General features: G+C 47.1%; 1 protein-coding gene across 5 annotated transcripts in view; it reads right to left on the bottom strand.

Annotated features, from left to right (window-relative positions):
• The window catches only part of FCHSD1 (FCH and double SH3 domains 1), a 52,416-nt gene that overhangs the window by 12,822 nt on the left and 21,442 nt on the right, over positions 1–18,152 (bottom strand). For all 5 annotated transcript variants that reach the window (XM_053250256.1, XM_053250257.1, XM_053250259.1 and 2 more), the window contains 6 exons: positions 13,001–13,064; positions 12,705–12,833; positions 9,287–9,409; positions 8,391–8,486; positions 8,166–8,282; positions 7,829–7,933 (listed from right to left, as the gene is read on the bottom strand). In XM_053250256.1, the coding sequence (XP_053106231.1) occupies positions 7,829–7,933; positions 8,166–8,282; positions 8,391–8,486; positions 9,287–9,409; positions 12,705–12,833; positions 13,001–13,064 (634 nt within the window). The remainder of the gene's footprint in view (positions 1–7,828; positions 7,934–8,165; positions 8,283–8,390; positions 8,487–9,286; positions 9,410–12,704; positions 12,834–13,000; positions 13,065–18,152) is intronic.

The following is an 18,152-nucleotide window of genomic DNA, read 5'->3' as shown; positions in this document are numbered from 1 at the left end:
TACCTACCCTCCCATGGGGCTCTCAGGGGGATCTAGCCTTGCCCAGCCCGCTCATATCCTGCAATTCCTCGATCAAATGCCCTCTGATATGCCACCTACATGGCATTCATGGTTTGTGGATCTATAAGCGCATTCCTTTGACCGCTATGGTCAATAAAAATACAAATACAAATAAAGAAATAATGGAAAATGGCACAGCAGGGATCAGTCACCCACCTCAAGAGCTGCATCTGCTGTTTCTGAGACTCCAGCCCCAAGAAGGCAAAGAAAAAGCACAAGCACATTGAAAGGGCAAAAAGGGGGAGGTCTAGATCTAAGCAGAGTAAAAAGAGTAACCGTTCCTCTGAAATCTCAGGTCACAATTCACTGGACACCAGGGGGCCCACACCCAGGACTCCTGTCCAACCTACAGGCGGAAACCCTCAACTCCCCCCAAACAAAACTTCAGCCCAATTCCAAGATGAGTCACTCCAGAAGACCTGAGGACCCCTTGAGGGGAACAGACCCTGACCAACCAGATAAGGAGGAGGGGGAGTGGTCAGGGACCAGGGGATGCTGAAGCCCCCAAGATACTTTTTTCCAGTCAGTGGACTTTGCCACATTAATATCCAAGAATATTCATGTTCTAGGTTTGACTCAGTTTAATCCACAGGAATCGCAGCCTATGAGTAAAAGTGCTATGGTTTTTCCTGGACCCAAATCAAACACTATGACACTCCCTCTCCCAAGCACTTCATTGAGTCTGCTAAGGGGGAATGGACTTTTTTCTGCATCTAATATGAAAAGGTCACATGATGCCACCGCCTTTGCAACAAGAGCCTCAGCAGCTGCCTACATGGTAGCCAGAGCGTCTCTCATATGACTGGATGATCTAATCTAGGATCCAGTTTACAACCTGTCAAGATTGCGCTAAACCCTGTTAAAATTACACAGGCCTTCATCTCTGACTCCACCCTTGATTCCATGAGGTTTGCTTCAAGGGCAGGAGCTGCTTCAGTACTGGGCTGCCGGGACCTGTGGTTAAAATACTGGCGCACAGATGCTGCATTTAAGACCAATCTGGTCACAGTTCCCTTTGATGGGGGAAAAGCTCTTTGGAGATGCAGTCCTAAAAGACATCCTAGTAGAGTCAAAAGATGAGAAGGCTATGCCCTTCTCATTGTGTAAACTAGTCCACCCAAAAGGGAGACTTTTTTCCACTCCTTTCGCCCCTTTCGGTCCCCCTTCGCTGGCAGGGAGCGGGGTTTCAGGTCCCAACGTTCCTTCTGGGGCAGATCCAGACCTTCAAGACAAGGGTTTGGGAACAGGGCCTCTTTCACCACCTAGGGCAAACAGGCCAAAACAGCAATCCTGACTCGGTTGGGCAGCCCCGAGTGGTCGCCTCTCCTCTCACTCACACGCTTGGAAGGGCTCCACCTCAGATTGTTGGGTTCTTGGCTAAAGGGGGGGGGCTACTGCATAAAACTGACCAAACCACCCCCCACCTTCACCCCAACCTCCCACCTACCCTCCAAACACAAGGGCCTCTAAGAGGTGATACACCTCCTATTGATCGGAGTGATAGAACTGGTGCCAGCAGACCAACAGGGAGTGCGCATCTACTCCATCTTCTTCACCGTACCAAAGAAGGATGTCTCTCTCTGGGCAGTTCTGGACTTAAAATACCTCAACTGCTTTGTAAAAAAGAGTAAGTTCTGCATGGAATCTCTCGAGTTGATCGCAGAGGCCCTACACTATTGGGACTTCCTCTCCTCCATAGACCTGAAGGAGGCTTATCTACACGTACCTATATATCAATGCAGCCACCCTCTACTACGATCCCTATACTCCAAAACACACTGCCAATACAGAGTGCTTCCTTTTCGGCCTCTCCTCAGCTCCTTGCATATTCACAAAAGACCTGGCATCAGTCAGCATATCTCCTACAGGTCAGGATCTTTGCTTGCCTGCTTGACCTACTCCTTCAATCTCCGTCTCTACAGGCTGCCTAGAAGGACCTCAACACCACGCTACAAGTCCTCCAGGATCACGGCTTCCTGATCAACAGGGAGAAAAGCCTTCTACGTTCTTCCCTGCACCTGAGGATCGTGATAGACACAGTACAGAGCAAGGTCTTCTTACCACCAGAGTGCAGAGCCACCCTGGAGACAGAAGTCCATCAGACCTTAGTACAGAAGTACGTGTCATTGCTCTTGCTCTTCCAGATGCTGGGACTGATGGTGGCAACCCTGGAATCGGTACCATGGGCACGTTTCCACCTGTGGCCCTTGTCATGGTCTCTACTACCCTACCACCCAGAGGTTGCTGTGAAATCCACCAAACAAGTGGACCTTCCACCTCATGTACTACAATCTCTGAGATAGTGGAGAACACCCCCCCACACACACACATCTCCGTGGGGAAGGAGCTCCTGGACTCTCCATGAGTCATCGTCACCACGGACGCAAGCAAGCACGGTTGGGGCACCCACTGTCTCCACTAGTCGAAGCAAGGAAAGTGGGTGGCCAACGAAAAACAACACAGCATAAACTGGCTGAATCTCCAAGCAATCTGAATGGCACTTCTGGCATTCCACCACATGGTCCAGAATCAACACATACTGGTCCGCATGGACAACACCACTTTGAAAGCGCATGTCAACCACCAGGGAGAAATCTCTGCAGGCGAAAGCGGCTCTTCTGTTCTAATGGGCTGGACAAAATGTGGCTTCATTAACAGCGCACCACATGCAAGATGACCTGAACACGGTGACAGACTGGCTCAGCAGGAAGGAAATTCTCCCCGGAGAATGGAGGCTGAACCCGAACACCTTCAGAGTCATATCAGACCACTTTGGCCACCCGTCCATGGTTCTTTTTGCGACTCCAGAGAATGCTCAGGTACCACGGTTCTTCACCTGGTTCCCCTCCCTGCAAGCGGAATCAGCAGATGCCGTCTCATCTCCATGGCCGGAGGATCTCCTGCACGCTTTCCCACCAATGCAGCTCCTTGCCCAGCTTCTATGATGGGTTAAACTCCTCAAGGCCCAGGTCATACTAGTAGCTCTGTTTGGGCCTTGAAGACCCTGGTGTTCAGAAGTACAAAACCTGGCTACTGCAGATCACCTGATACTTCCAGTCATGGGCAGACCTACCCCTGCAGTGCCCAGTGCACCATCTAGATCCAGGCTGGTTACAGCTAGCCACATGGAGACTGAATTGTGCTTCTTGAAAAAGCATGGTTATTCTTCAAAGGTGCTTGATACGACGCTAGCCTCTATACAACCTTCCACTAACAGAATTAATTATTATTATTATTATTATTATTATTTGTTTACACGGTCAGACAGGTGTTATTGACTGGTTTGTTTTATCCAGACATCGAGTCCTTCCCAAGGACCTGGGATGGCTGAATTTTATTATCAATGTTGTTGCTGTTGTAATAGATATCGTCGCAGAATATAGGCTGTTCCCAGTAAAGTTGCTTTTTGTAATTGGCTGATGGTGATTTCTGTGGCCCCTATGGTGTTGAGGTGCTCTTCAAGTTGTTATGGGATTGCACCCAGGGCACCAATTACCACTGGAATTATTTTGGTCTTTTTCTGCAACAGCCTTTCAATTTCAATTTGTAGATCTTTGTATTTTGCTATTTTTTCTATTTCTTCTTCTATTCTGCTATCCCCTGGTATTGCTATGTTGATTATTTTGACTTGTTTTTCTTTCTTCTTGACTACAGTTGTATCTGGTGTATTGTGTGGCAGATGTTTGTCTGTTTGTAGTCGGAAGTCCCATAATATTTTTGCATCTTTGTTTTCTACAACTTTTTCAGTTTTATGGTCCCACCAATTTTTGGCTACAGGTAGCTTGTATTTTTTGCAGATGTTCCAGTGTATCATCCCTGCTACCTTGTCATGCCTTTGTTTGTAGTCAGTCTGTGTGATCTTTTTACAACAGCTGATTAGGTGGTCCACTGTTTCATCTGCTTCTTTACCAAGGCGGCACTTTATGTTTGTTGTTGATTTTTCTACTTTTGCTCTTATTGCATTTGTTCTTAGTGCCTGTTCTTGTGCAGCCAATATTAGACCCTCAGTTTCTTTCTTCAAGTTGCCATTCTTAAGTCATTGCCAGGTCTTGGTGATGTCTGATTTTCCAGTTATATTGTGCAAATATTGACCATGAAAAGGCTTATTTTTCCATTTTTTCTGCTCGGTTCTTGACTTGTTCTTTCTTGTAGGCCTGCTTTGTTTCATTGGTGTTGAATAGTTTCTTGTTATTGACCATTTTAAGTGCATCTTCTTCACTCTGTTAGTGGAAGGGTGTGTAGACATTCAGATATTTATTTTTAAAAAAGCAATGAGCATGCAGAGTACACAGTTAACAATCAATGGCGGACAGGTTAGCATTAGAAGAGGTATTTTCCAAGGGGACTCACTATCCCCTCTGTTGTTTGTAATTGCCATGACTCCACTTTCACAAATACTAAGCAAAACAGGCCTCAGATACTAAACATCTAAAACATCAAGTAAAATCAACCATCTGATCTACATGGACGATCTGAAGTTGTATGGAAAGTCCCAGTCAGAAATTGAATCACTGCTAAACACTGTCCGTATATTCAGTAGCGATATAGCAATGGAGTTTGGACTAGACAAGTGTGCTGCATTAATAATGAACAGAGAAAAAATAACAAAAACAGAAGGAATAGAACTGCCCAATGGAAGCAACATCAAGAACCTGGAAGAGAAAAAATACTACAAATACTTGGGCATTCTCCATTCTCGCACACACTGAAGTTAAAAGAAAAGGTGGGCCTCTTTTCTCCCCCTCTACTGTTTGATGGACTTGCAGCATTCCTCTTCCACCTGAGCTGCGAGAGAGGTATAGCCTATCTACATCACTGCGGGGGTGCAGAGCATGATTGATGGTCATTATTTTCCTGGTCTTACGATCTAGCGTCTCTAGCTGTGCCTGGGTCCAGTCTATTATTCCTGCAGTGTATCTGATAATAGGTATAGCCCAGGTGTTTATGGCTTGTATGGTGTTCCCGCCATTGAGTTTGGGCTTTAGGATTTTTCTAACTCTCCTGATGTATTCACTTCCCATTTTTCTTTTAACTTCAGTGTGTGCGAGAATGGAGAATGCCCAAGTATTTGTAATATTTTTTCTCTTCCAGGTTCTTGATGTTGCTTCCATTGGGCAGTTCTATTCCTTCTGTTTTTGTTATTTTTTCTCTGTTCATTATTAATGCAGCACACTTGTCTAGTGTTTAGCAGTGATTCAATTTCTGACTGGGACTTTCCATACAACTTCAGATCGTCCATGTAGAACAGATGGTTGATTTTACTTGATGTTTTAGATGTTTGGTATTTGAGGCCTGTTCTGTTTAGTATTTGTGAAAGTGGAGTCATGGCAATTACAAACAACAGAGGGGATAGTGAGTCCCCTTGGAAAATACATCTTCTAATGCTAACCTGTCCGCCATTGATTGTTAACTGTGTACTCTGCATGCTCATTGCTTTTTAAAATAAATATCTGAATGTCTACACACCCTTCCACTAACAGAATCATTATTATTATTATTATTACATTTTATATCCCACTCTTCCTCCAAGGAGCCCAGAGCGATGCACTACATAAGTTTCTCCTCACAACAACCCTGTGAAGTAGGTTAGGCTGAGAGAGAAGTGACCGCCCCAGAGTCACCCAGCAAGTATCATGGCTGAATGGGGATTTGAACGCGGGAGTCCGCGGTCCTAGTCCAGCACTCTAACCACTACACCACGCTGGCTCTCTATCTTGGTGGCCGTTTCTCCAGTGGCCTGCAAGACATGGAGTTCCAAAAAAGGGCAGCTACCATGAAGCATTTACTACAATTTCTTCAAGACCAAGGGCTCACCACAAACACACTAAAATGACATGCCACCACCCTAGTAGATCTTATTTCTGGGGGATCGAGGAGCTCTAAGCTAAGACACCTGCATTTGAGACGCCTTCTCAAAGGCGCAATCCTACTAGTTCCACCAGCGGTGCACTATTTCCCTACATGGAACCTGCACATGGTCCTAGAATCTACAGACCCCTCCCTTTGAGGCAATAAAATCTATCCCCATAAGCCTCTTAACCCTAAAGCTTGCCTTTTTGATTGCCATCAATCAAAAGGGTTTTTGAGCTCCGAACCCTTTCAGTTCACAAAAACCTCTGCATTTTTTCAGAGAACTCAGTGAAGCTCATACTTGACCCCTTCTTTCAACCCAAGGTGTCCTCGCCTTTTCATATGTCGCAGGATGTGGTATTACCATCCTTTTGCCCAAAACTGATTCATCCAGCAGAAAACGCTTGGCACAAGCTGGATGTCCATAAGTGCCTGAAGACCTACGTGAAGTGCACAAAGTCCATCCGGACCATGGAGTCACTGTTTATTTTCTTTTTGCCGTGAAACATAGGTCAGGCTGTGACCTCCGCCACCATAGCTCAGTGGCTCAAAGTGTGCATATTAATCTCAGAATCTTAGGGCTACCACTAAAGTTTTTGCTCATTTGACCATGGCGGCCGCCACCTTGGCAGCATTTTTCTACTAATGCTCCAGTCCCAAACATTTGCAGGGTGGCTACCTGGGGTGCCCCATCAACTTTTACCAGGCACTTCAAAGTGGATACCTTTGCCTCTGCTCAAGCAGGCTTGGGGAGGTGGGTGTTCCAACAGGTCCTTCCCTTGAAGTAAGCGCGGGTGCTCCCCCCCCCGCCTGCTAGTTGGGCCGAGGGCTGTGGTATGTTCCCACTCAAGGAGACGCCCTTGGATGCCAGCAGCAGAGAATGGAGCATTGGTTCACTTACCATGAAGGCTTCTTCTTGCTGCTGCATCCAAGGGCATCTCGACCCACTCTTCTTAGCACCCGTGCATTGTATGGGACCATCCCTCGGGAGGGAGGAGGTATATCTAAATTATTTGCCTAAAAACAATAAAGACTCTGGTATAATCCACCTTTTTGGTGGAGACAATAAGTTTTTTCCTCCAAACTGTTGGAAGTTTTTTGGGTTTTTTGTTCCTAGTTCATTGTTGTTGTTTTTTGTTATAGTTACTTTTACAATGTGTTTCTCTTCTTCCGAGTACTCTTGGATTTTTTGTCCTAAAAGAACTGGGTGGGGTCATGTTTCTCCACCTTTTAAAGACTCTAATTTGCATAGTCCTGCCTTAGGGGTCACATGGAGAATCATAACCCACTCACGGAGACACCCTTGGATGCAGCAACAAGAAGCAGCCTTCATGGTAAGTGAACCAATGCTCCATTCCTTTCTTCTTCCAAGAACCAATGCAAATTTCTTCAACATCTGTGTTTATCTTATGCACAAACAATGATGGGAAGTTGGGAAACTACATCCCTATCTAGCTGTGACTGATAAATGCACCAAAGGAGGATAAAACAATGAAGCAAGAACCTATTTGTGACAGGATGCAATCCACATTCCACTTCAGCACCAACTTAAAATGGACAAAATACGAGGGAGCTGATTTTCAACATATTCACAGAAGCATAGGGCAACTTCCAGACTACAAAATACCATCACATGGAGTGACATGTAGGCGGTCTTTATCTATACTGACAGGATTCTTCTTCTGAGTTATGTAGCTTGCTTCCCTTTCCCCTGTGATATTTGCAGTGAAGAGAGCAGAAGCACACACACACAAAATGCAAATGCAAGTGTGCACACATGTCCACACACAAACACACACCATGGCACAGAATGGCAAGCTGTCTGCAGTGGATTTCCATGGTACAAAGCACAGGTATAAGACAGACAAAGCATCACAGATCACTTGGGACAGACATGGAAACATGCAATCAGACCTACCTCTGCCTTCCGGATGTTCTCTCTTACTTCTTCCATCCTTTTCTCCATGCTGGCCATCTCTGCTTCAGGGATCTGCTGTCTCCTGGTTTCCATTCTCTGCAGAAGCTATACAATACCACAATGAATCCAAAATTGACCCAAGCAACATTACTGAAGTTCAGAGTTTCATGAGGCAAAACCTACAAGGACCATTTAATTTTTGATGTGCCTCTCTGGTTTGCATTCACCCACCATCTCACCCAGCACTGAAGATAAAAGAGCCAGGAGAAAGGAAGAATATACACAAGCCCTACAATGTGGAATGTGTTCCCTAGGGAATAAGGGCCTAGGTGCTTACCTGTGTACTGACAGTTTGTATTTTATAGTCTCTGGCTGCTCTAGTGGCCCAGCGGCGTGCTTCCTTTTTCAGTTCACTCTCTCCAATGTTGCTGCCACCAACATCCAGGAGAGAAATCTGGAAAGAAAAGTTCATCATGTTAATAGCCCTGTCTGAAAAGACCTACCTTTCTGCCTCCCAGACCCTTGGGCTGGTGAAGCTCCATTGTTGCTCCCCCTTTATTACCTGGTCAGCTCCTGCTGGGTGGAAGGGCTGCATGACCATTGCTGAAAAGACAGGATTAGCTTGCAAGAAGAGGATGAGATTCTGCTCCCGGCACACCTGCAAGAATATTCACCATGAGCCCCAGTGCCTGTTAAGATCATCCAGACAGGTTCGCCTGTGGCTGCCGCCAACTTGTTTGATGGTTACTCGGGAACGGGCCCTCTCCGTTGCTGCCCCTGGACTTTGGAATGCACTCCCTGTTGAAAGAAGAGCCTCCCCATCTCTGGCAACTTTTAAAAAGACACTGAAGACACATGTATTCACCCAGGCTTTTAATCAGATCTATGGTTTTAAATTTTAATGTTGGTTTTAAATGATTTTTATGTTTAAATGATTTTAATTGTTTAATTGATTTAGCTTTGATTTTAATTGTTTATATTTTGTTGTAAACCACCCTGAGTGATGTTTGGAAGGGCGGTATATAAATCAAATAAATAAACAAACAAAAAACATTTAGGAGGGGAAGGCCAACAAGAGGAGAAAGTCATTCTGCACAGAGTATGAGAGTGGCAAATCATCTGAGAGAAAGCTGCATACTGGTTTGAGATCAAAGGCAGAACATAAATGTTAATAAATAGGATGACCAACAGTCTGTCCTTTCTGGAGGACCTGCTATTGACTTGAGCCCTTTACAGACCCTGCCCCCTCATTCAGCAAGGTGTGAAGGAGGAGGGGTTCATGCCTACCAGCCATGTCCCTGACACTTCCACTGGCCACACCCCACACTTGGGAGCCAGATGTTTGGCTGAATGTGGCTGAGCTGTATGCATCACATTATTTAGAAGCCTAAGTGTATGGGCAGGGGGAGTTTCCTCAAAAGGGGAGCCTAATTTGGCCTTAAAACACAGTCCCATTACCTGTGCAGATGCATCTAGAATACCCTGGAAGAGTTCCTGCATGCCTTGGCAGGTCTCCAAGTCTGTCTTGCTGATCAGAGTAAGCTGGTCTTGGAGTCGCTCATAAAGGTCACCATCTAGGATCTAAAAAGAAAGGAGCAAAGCAGTCTGTGGGTGCAAAGTGAGAAGAGGAAGGGGCAGTTCTTCCTCCAGAACAGAGAAGGGAGTTTATTCTACCAAGACTCACAGTAAGCAATCATTCAAAAGGAGAGAGAGAAAAAAAATGGGATCAAAAGGACAGAAGTTCTTTTAAGTGCATGGTCCACGCGGGGGGGGGGGGGGGGGGCGGAGATATTTATGACATTTGGGAAACGGGGGGGGGGGGGGACAGGGACTGGAAGGATCAGTTCAGTTCAAGTTAAAATGTGGCTTGTAATTCCTTGGGAAGAGAGCCACCACTGATTTACATGGCCCTCTAGAATAACATAAGCAAGAGAGATCCCTCTAGGGAGCTCAGCTTACAGTTTTGATTGGGAGGAAAAACAGAAGGAAGGGTAAAAAGGGAGAATAAGTGTGAATGGCCACACACATAGATTACATTTTGTAGGGGTGAGGACTAATGGGTTAAACCACCAGCTTCAGGGAAAAGCTGAGCTGTGAGAGGTTCAAGGAATAAAAGAGTGGCAACACCACATAGATGGCCCAGGAGGGAATTCCAAGTGTAAGGGATAGCAAGGAAGAATGGGCAGAGTCACTCAAAGAAGCAGTAGACCTTCAAGTGGTGATGCTGCAGAGCGAACAGGGGCACCAACTGACGTTTGCAAAATATAGTGTACCTGTAAGATCTTCCACACAGGGGAAATGCAAATGTGCTACGGGGCAATGTTGGGAAGTAACAGGAAATATGGCACTTCTGCTTCTTGACAGCCCCACTGTGCTTGAAGCTGCTCTGAAGAGCCAGGGCATTCTGCCAGATGTGTTAATTTACTCCTGCTACTTTAGATGCAGTATGAGAATACGGCAAAGCAATAGGTGTAGTGAACTGTGGTCTGGGGTGTGCCTGGATAGGTGGGAATTGGACCTCTCAGAGCATGTCTAGGTAAGAGGGAGAGGAAAGAATGCATGAAGGGTGAAATGTTAGAAAGGATAGTTAGGATTTGATAGTTGAGGGAGCCAGTTGGGCTCTTGAGTTAGGAATACTGACTGACTCAGTTGGAACTGTGTCTATATAAAAAAAAATCAAAGACAAAGAAAGAGACATGAAACTAGAAGCATAAACAAATGCTTCTTGATACTGAATTTTGCCATTTCTTTAAGAATACTTTATTAAACGTCAACCTGCCATCTCTGAGACCCATATGTTTATGGTTTGAACACCTATCCCAAAGTGAAGTGAAGTGAAGATACCCCTCTCCGCCCCCCACCCTGCCCTCAGGATATGTCTTTTCAGTATCCTTTTCCAACTGGAGGGCAGAGGCCCATATCAAGCCAGTCACTTCCTGTAAGCAGAGTGATGATGCTTAGGAGCAGACACTGCCAGCCCTCTCAGTATAACCTGAAACCTGTGAGCAGATCTTGATCACTTCCAGGGAATAGGAATTCTGCTGGGAAACTGGAATTCCATGTTTGATGGGACAGGGAGAGCGTGCTCTGCTCTAGAGTAGCTCTCTGGCCATCTTATGCCACACACAGGCTGAGTATTCCCACTCCACGGGTGGTGCTTGATGCTTCTGCTCTGTATAGCTCCTGCTAAGAGGTTAGGACTGGGCTACTTTCTATTCTTTGAGTCTCCAGGCTTCCATACCAATAGATGCTATACTGTTAACTAAATAATGTAAGGGGCAAGGCCTGAATACATTAATCCACATTTTCAGGCCAGATTGCCACCATTCCATAGGTGATATTTGATGCCTATGGGAATCTGCCTCAGCCCCACCCCTGCTGGTCAAAGTTATGAGAGGGCCCCGTCTTAGACTGGTAACATGGAGGGAGGGTTCAAGTCCCATCTAGGGTTGCCAGTAGTCCCGTAAGCTGGGAGGTCCTGTATTTCTGGGGGCAAGTGGTTGTCTGGGATGCCATTATACCCGTATTTTGGATCCCCACTCTCCCCACCTTCATAGGATGTTGTAAGGATAAAAGGGGGATGGGGGACTATGGACACCACACTAAAGGCTAAGCTGGTCTGGGTGGTGGCCGATCAGCGGCTGCAGGCAGAACAGCCTGCCGGCTGCCTCCCACCAGCTAAATCTCCAGACTGCTGCTGGGAGGCTGCTCGTGTGAGCTGGAGCTCAGCTGTTATCTGGAGAGAGGCCACCACTGCCCTTCTCTTCCTGTTTCTTGCATTTGCAGCAGAAGCCCGGAAAACAGCTCAAAGAGTGACCTGCAAGGTGAGCTAACCAAAGGGTGGGCGGGCAGCTTCTGTTTGGGTGCCTCACTTATCCTCCTTACCCAGAGTCGCTCTGCTCCCTTTTTGCCTATTGCACATACACATGAGAGGGATGCACATACAGGTGGCAGGGGTGATGCCTCCCACCACCCTAGCTAAAAGCATCCTTGTCAAGGGCATGTGGGAAACTGCACCGCATATATGTGTGTGTGACCCTATGAGTCTCATGGGTCATTTTCAGCCTGCTCTTGGTGGTGGCTGCAGAGCCATAGGTCTCGGACACCTCCCCCAGCAAATAGGTGAGTTGCTCTGTTGGCTGCCATCCCCCTCTGGGGTACCTGCATAAAACATTTATCCAGGAACCCACCTCAGTTTTTATGGCCCCAGACTTGTGTCCCTTATTCGGGCAACGGAATGTTGGCAACCCTAGTCCCATCCCACCCCTTGTCATGGTACACTTAGGTTGAGGTGGGGGAGATGCTCTTCTTAAAAGAGAAGTTAAGCCTGTCACCATTAATTGTAATGTATAGTTTGACTCTTCACAGCATGATTCTTTCCCTTTGTTGTTGTAGTGTATTTTTGTGGGTTTTTTAAAAAAAATGCAAAGCAGATATAAGAGGCTGTAGTCGTGAGCAGGAAGAGTTTCATGGCAAAAGGCTACTTAATCCTTTCTCATCTCACCAATTCACTGCTTAATTTCTTCTCTTCCCATCAAATCCTGTCCCCATTAGCTGATTTCCTGCCCATGGGGAATGGTAAAGGGGCCCTATAATTTTCTCTTTTTGGTGGTAAATCAGTACAGCAGGGGCAATTTTGAGCAGATAAACTGTGGGGCGGGAAAAGATTATGCAGTTCTGCACTCTAGTGCCTGTGGCTATTTTCTTTCTTTTTAAAGGTAGAAGAGTAGAGAATTGTAGAACTACTGGTCACTTGTAGCTTGGCCCTCTGATAAATACCCTTGCTTGCCTTACATCAACGCTATCACCATATCAAAGCTGTTCTTAGATTAACTGACCAGCATAGCCTGGAGTGGGTGAGGGGGCTGGTTCCTACCTTCATGGCAGTGGGCAGCTCCACGTGGTAGTAGTGCTCCAGATGGGCATTGGCAGCTGCCAGTGTTAAAAGGTACTCATTCCGTGCCACCACAAGCTGCTGTGAATTCTCTGCCAATTGTGTCAAGAACTGCAATGAGATGGAATAGTTGGGATGATGCCCTTACTGCGATGCCTTCTACATCAGGCCAGCACCTACCCCCTTCCCAAAGCTCCATGCCAACCCAATCCTTCACATCCATGTGCCTCAGGCCTTTGCAACCCGGTCCAAACTGGCTGGCGGGCTGGGCCTCTTACCTTGGCACTGAGCTTCTGCAAGCTGGCCTTGGTATGAAATATGCCATGGTCACTCTTCCTGAGCCTATGGGAGAAAGAATGGGCATTAGTTCCCAAAACCTCCTGGCTGGAAACCCTGGGGGATCACAGGACTGGAAGGTTCTCCCTGAGCCTCCAGAACACACTGGGCATAAGACCAACACAACATAACCCTTGGGTCCCCTGGGGCTAGCATTCCCAATAGTCCCATATTATATGGAAAATCCTGTATCTGAGGCAAAAATTGGAGCATTGGTTACTCACCATGAAGGCTTTTTGCTGCTGCATCCAAGGGCGTTTCATGTATGGGTTATGTTCCTCCATGTGACTCTAGAAGGCAGGACTATGCAAATCAAGTTAGGCTTTTAAAGGCTGGGAGGAGCATGACCCCCGCCCCCCCGGTTCTTTTAGGACCAGAGGCGAAGAGCGCCTCTATGAAGAAAAAACCACTTTAACTAATGTTAACTGAAGTCCAACAAATCCAAACCAACTGGAACCAGCTATGGTAAACAGGAAAAGTCTCGAGGCACTTGTGTAGGCTAGGCTCCAACAGGACAAAGAAGTTATAAAATATGCAGGAGCAGGTCAAAGCAAAAAGAAATTTCCCCTTCAGAGTATCCCCATCAACTAGGCACTGGTGCTGCAGGGAGGGTCGAGACGACCTTGGATGCAGCAGCAAGAAGAAGCCTTCATGGTGAGCAACCAACGTTCCATTCTCTGCTGCTGCAGTCCAATGGCGTCTCACATGTGGGGACATACCACAGCCCTAAGTCCAACCAGGGACAGAGCCCCGTGCCTACTCTGAAGGGAGGACCTGCTGGAGAACTTGCCTCCCAAAAGATGCTTGGGCAGAGGTGAAGGCATCCAACTTGTAGTCTTTAGTAAAGGTACATGGCGCCCTCCAGGTGGCTGCTAAATATCCTGTACTGGGGCATTCGTAGAGAACGCTGCAGATGTAAGTGCAGCCCTGGTAGAGTAGGCAAACACCTTAGTGGGCACCCTGAGGTTTTGGGACTCATATGCCAGAGCTATGCATGCCTTTAATCACCTAGCCAATGTGGCGGGGGTGTCAGCCTGGCCCATGATGCGAGGTAAAAAGGAAACAAAAAGTGATTCAGTCACCCTAATGCATTTTGTGTGTTTTACATATGTTTTAAGGCACCTCCGGACATCCAGCTTGTGCCAGGACTTCTCTGCCGGGTGAACTGGCTTAGGGCAAAAGGAAGGGATAATAACATCCTGTGACATATGAAAAGGAGATGCCACCTTAGGATGGAAAAGGGGGTCTGGAATAAGCTTTACGGAATCTGCGGAAAAAATACACAGGTTTTTATGGATAGATAAAGCCCTGAGCTCAGAGACCCTATGGGCCAAGGTGATAGCAATAAGAAAAAACAGTTTAAAAGAGAGTAGGTGTAGTGGTTTAGTGGGCACAGGTTCGAAGGGAGGACCCTAGAGCGCTTTCAGGACTGTATGCAGGTGCCATGTAGGAAAACAATGAAGCACCAGAGGAGAGTGGTACCTCTCAGGAAACGTCTTAAGAGGGGGTTATGTTGTATGGATCATTTAGAAGTCCCTGAGATAAGCACACACACACCCCTCCAAGGAAGCAGCCTGGTCCTTGAGGGTATTTGCTGATAGGCCTTGGTCCAGACCATCTTGAAGAAACTGTAGGAGATGTGTCATGGTGGCCAACCCCTGAGGTACTCCAGGTCGTGCAGACCTTTGCAGGAAGGCCCTGCATGTATATTGATAAATTCTGTTACTAGAGGGATGCCTGGAAGCGAGCACTGTGTTAAGCACCTTGGCCAAGTAACTGTGCTGTTTCAAGATGCGCCTCTCAGTTTCCATGTAGCTAGTCTTAACTAGCCGGGATCTGGGTGACACACTGGGCCCTGGAGAAACAGGTCCGGAGAGACTGGTAGAAGCAAGTGCACTTCTGTGGCTAGATTGGCAGGTTCTGTGAACCATGGTCTTCTTGGTCAGAATGGGGTGTTTTAAGTCCAGCACTGCTCTCAGGGAGCCGTCCTCCTTGTGTACTGTAAAGATTGTGGAGTAAATGGCTGTGCCCTGCTGATCTAGTGGATCTGATCTATGGATCTGATTGCTAACAGGTGTTGAATCGCCCCCTGCAGGCTTTGGTGTTTCTGCTGAAGGCTCCTGAAGGTTGAAGTGGGAAGGAAGTGGTGAGGGGGTGGCTTGGTCAACTCTATGGAGTAGATCTCTTTTATGATAGTAAGAACCCAAAGGTCTGAGGTGGTAACCTCCCAGATGCGCCAGTGTGAGGAGAGGTGACCACCTAGGGGCACCCCCTGCCCGAGTCATGCCTGTTGCTTAGATTGCTTGGTTTGGGTGTTGAAGGCTGCCCTACTACCAAAGCCCTTTCTGGTGGATCTAGATCTGCCCCTGTAGGGACATTGTGAACAGAATCCTGTCCTTGGCCCCAAGTGCAATCTAAAGGGACGAAAGGACCGAAAGGACTGCCGTCCTTGGGGGTGGCTCCTTTAAAAGGGTTTTCTTCTACCTGACTGGGCCAGAGGGAGGTTCCTGAATCAAGTAATCTAGCCAGATCAATGATGCTGTAGCTATCATGGAGGCAGCTGCAGTGGCTCTCATTGACAAGCTGTGGTCTTAACTAGCCAGGATCTGGGATCTGTCGTGCACACGTTTCATGGCCGCCTCCGTGTTTGTCTGCAGAGTCTTTTAAAGCTGATTTCCCATCCCATGTCAGAACCAAACCAGAAATCATAGCTACAACAGGGGCGTCCATAGGGGATGTACTGAAAATCTCCCCCATCCCACCCCGCTCCAGCTGGAATGGATACCGCTTGTTTGCTATTGTATTAGTCCTTTTTGAGGAGGTGGAATCTGTCCATTCACTTTCCCCCCACAAATTGTTTAGGAATTGGCAGGGGTGAAGTATGTGACTTTGAACCTGGGAACACCAGTGCACTTCTACTCAGAGGCTGGGATTCCTGAGATGCAGGAGGATTTAGCCCCAGGGCGTGTACAGTCTTTGACATGAGCAGGGCCAAGTCTATGGTCTGAAAAGGCTTCTGTGGTGCTTCTGAGCTCTCAGGTTCATCATCCTCCGACCATTCTTCCTCCTCTCTTGGTTGATCAGGATCCAGTCCCCACAAGGAATCTGTAGGGAGTCCTGGGTCTTCTGGTGAGGTGGGTTCCTCATCAACTGGAATAACGAATATCAGTTTGCCTGGGGGTCTTCCTGGAGGCCTTTGAGGGGTTTCAGTGGGTAGGTCACCCATCTCCCTAGGTACTGGGCCCCTGGGATTGGGGCAAAGAGGGAGCGACCCAGCAACATTGTAGTGGGATCATCGCCAGTGCTAGAAGCAGCGCCCCTGTCCCTGCGTGCTCCTTTGACTGGGCTTCCTCTCTTCTGGCATGTTCATTGCTCTCCAGACTTCCCTCTCTGTCACCCAGGCTGTGGCTGCTTTGGAGGTTAAGTTGCCTTCCCCACAAGAGGAGTGAATGGAATGAGTGGAGGATAAGGGGGTGGGGAGAGGGGTTCTGCTTTTCTTGGACATGTTGTTGTTTTGGTGTTGAAGCTGAGCCCTTAAAATTCCATAAAGACAAGATTTTTTTCCTGTCTGAGCTTTTCTGAAAGTAGCATGCATTAAGCTCCTGCTTGTTGTACTATATTATTTTCTCTGCCACTTATTAAAATTTGTTAATTCTTGGGGAATAGTGCTAGATTCCCTCAGTAGACAAGATCTGGAATATAATTATAGTAGTTTTCATTACTTAAACATGGGTCTTTAATAGAGTATTCCTCCCCCTTTAATAGAGGATACTCCTCCGGGGGGTGGGGGCCTCCTTGTAGTAGGCGATTCGATCATTAGAGGTATGGAGAGATGGGTTTGTGACCCGCGTGTTGACTGCACAGTGACCTGCCTGCCTGGTGAGAAGGTTGTGGACATCACACAGCATCTAGATAGGCTCTTAGGCAGTGCTGGGGAGGAGACAGCTGTCATGGTGCACATCGGCACCAATGATGTGGGGAAATGTAGTCAGGAGGTCCTGGTAGCCAGACGTAGGCTGATAGGCAACGTATTGAAGCCCAGGACCCCCAAGGTAGCATTCTCAGAAATGCTACCTGTTCCACATGCAGGTACAGTGAGACAGGCAGAGCTGAAAGGTTTCAATGTGTGGATGAGACGTTGGTGCCGGGAGGAGGGGTTTAGATTTGATAGGCACTGGGATACATTTTGGGGCAAGCAAGGCCTGTACAAAAGGGATGGGCTGCACTTGAACCAAGATGGAACCAGACTGCTGGTGCTTAAAATAAAAAAAGGTTGAAGAGCAACTTTTAAAATGACGACTGAGGAATAGCTGACAGGAGCTGGACAGTATCCAGTTCTGCAAATGCCATCCTTTAAAGTGTGAGGGTGCAGAGGATTCAGATAAAACAGCAGAACCACATAAAGAGCAGACAGAAGGCTGTGCCAGCTGGTCAAAGAGTCAAAAGAAAGATAGCAGACACCAGGGAAGAGATTCAGCATATAGGTGCTTACCGTGTTTCCCCGAAAATAAGACAGTGTCTTATATTAATTTTAGCCCCCCAAAATGCACTAGGGCAATTAGCGGTGCATCAGAAATTACTGCTAGGTCTGACTTTCGGGGTAAGTCTTACGTTCGGGGAAACAGGGTATATGCCAATGCCAGAAGCCTCCAAGCCAAGATGGGTGAGCTGGAGTGCTTGGTTGCTAACACCGAAATAGATACAGTGGGCATAACAGAAACATGGTGGAACAGTGAGAACCAGTGGGACACTGTTATTTCTGGATATAAACTCTATAGAAAGGACAGGGAGGGGCACCTTGGAGGTGGAGTAGCACTGTATGTTAAAGAAGGGATAGAATTTAACAAGGTAGAAAACCTAGGAGTCCTCCACAGAAATCCTGTGGGTGACAATACAAGGCCTGAAAGGAAATGTGCTACTGGGAATGTGCTATCGATCAAAACGCTGACAGTGACTGGGAGTTGCAGGAGGAAATCAAGGAGGTGTTAAGGAGAGGGCAGGGCAGTAATAATGGGTGACTTCAATTACCCACACACAGACTGGGTAAATTCACAGTCAGGTAATGACAAAGAACGGAGCATTGGTTACTCACCG

This window comes from Hemicordylus capensis, chromosome 4, assembly GCF_027244095.1.
Source record: "Hemicordylus capensis ecotype Gifberg chromosome 4, rHemCap1.1.pri, whole genome shotgun sequence".
Classification (NCBI taxonomy): Eukaryota; Metazoa; Chordata; class Lepidosauria; order Squamata; family Cordylidae; genus Hemicordylus; species Hemicordylus capensis.
Note: the sequence above shows the minus strand (reverse complement) of the source record. Positions and strands in the feature narration are given on the sequence as shown.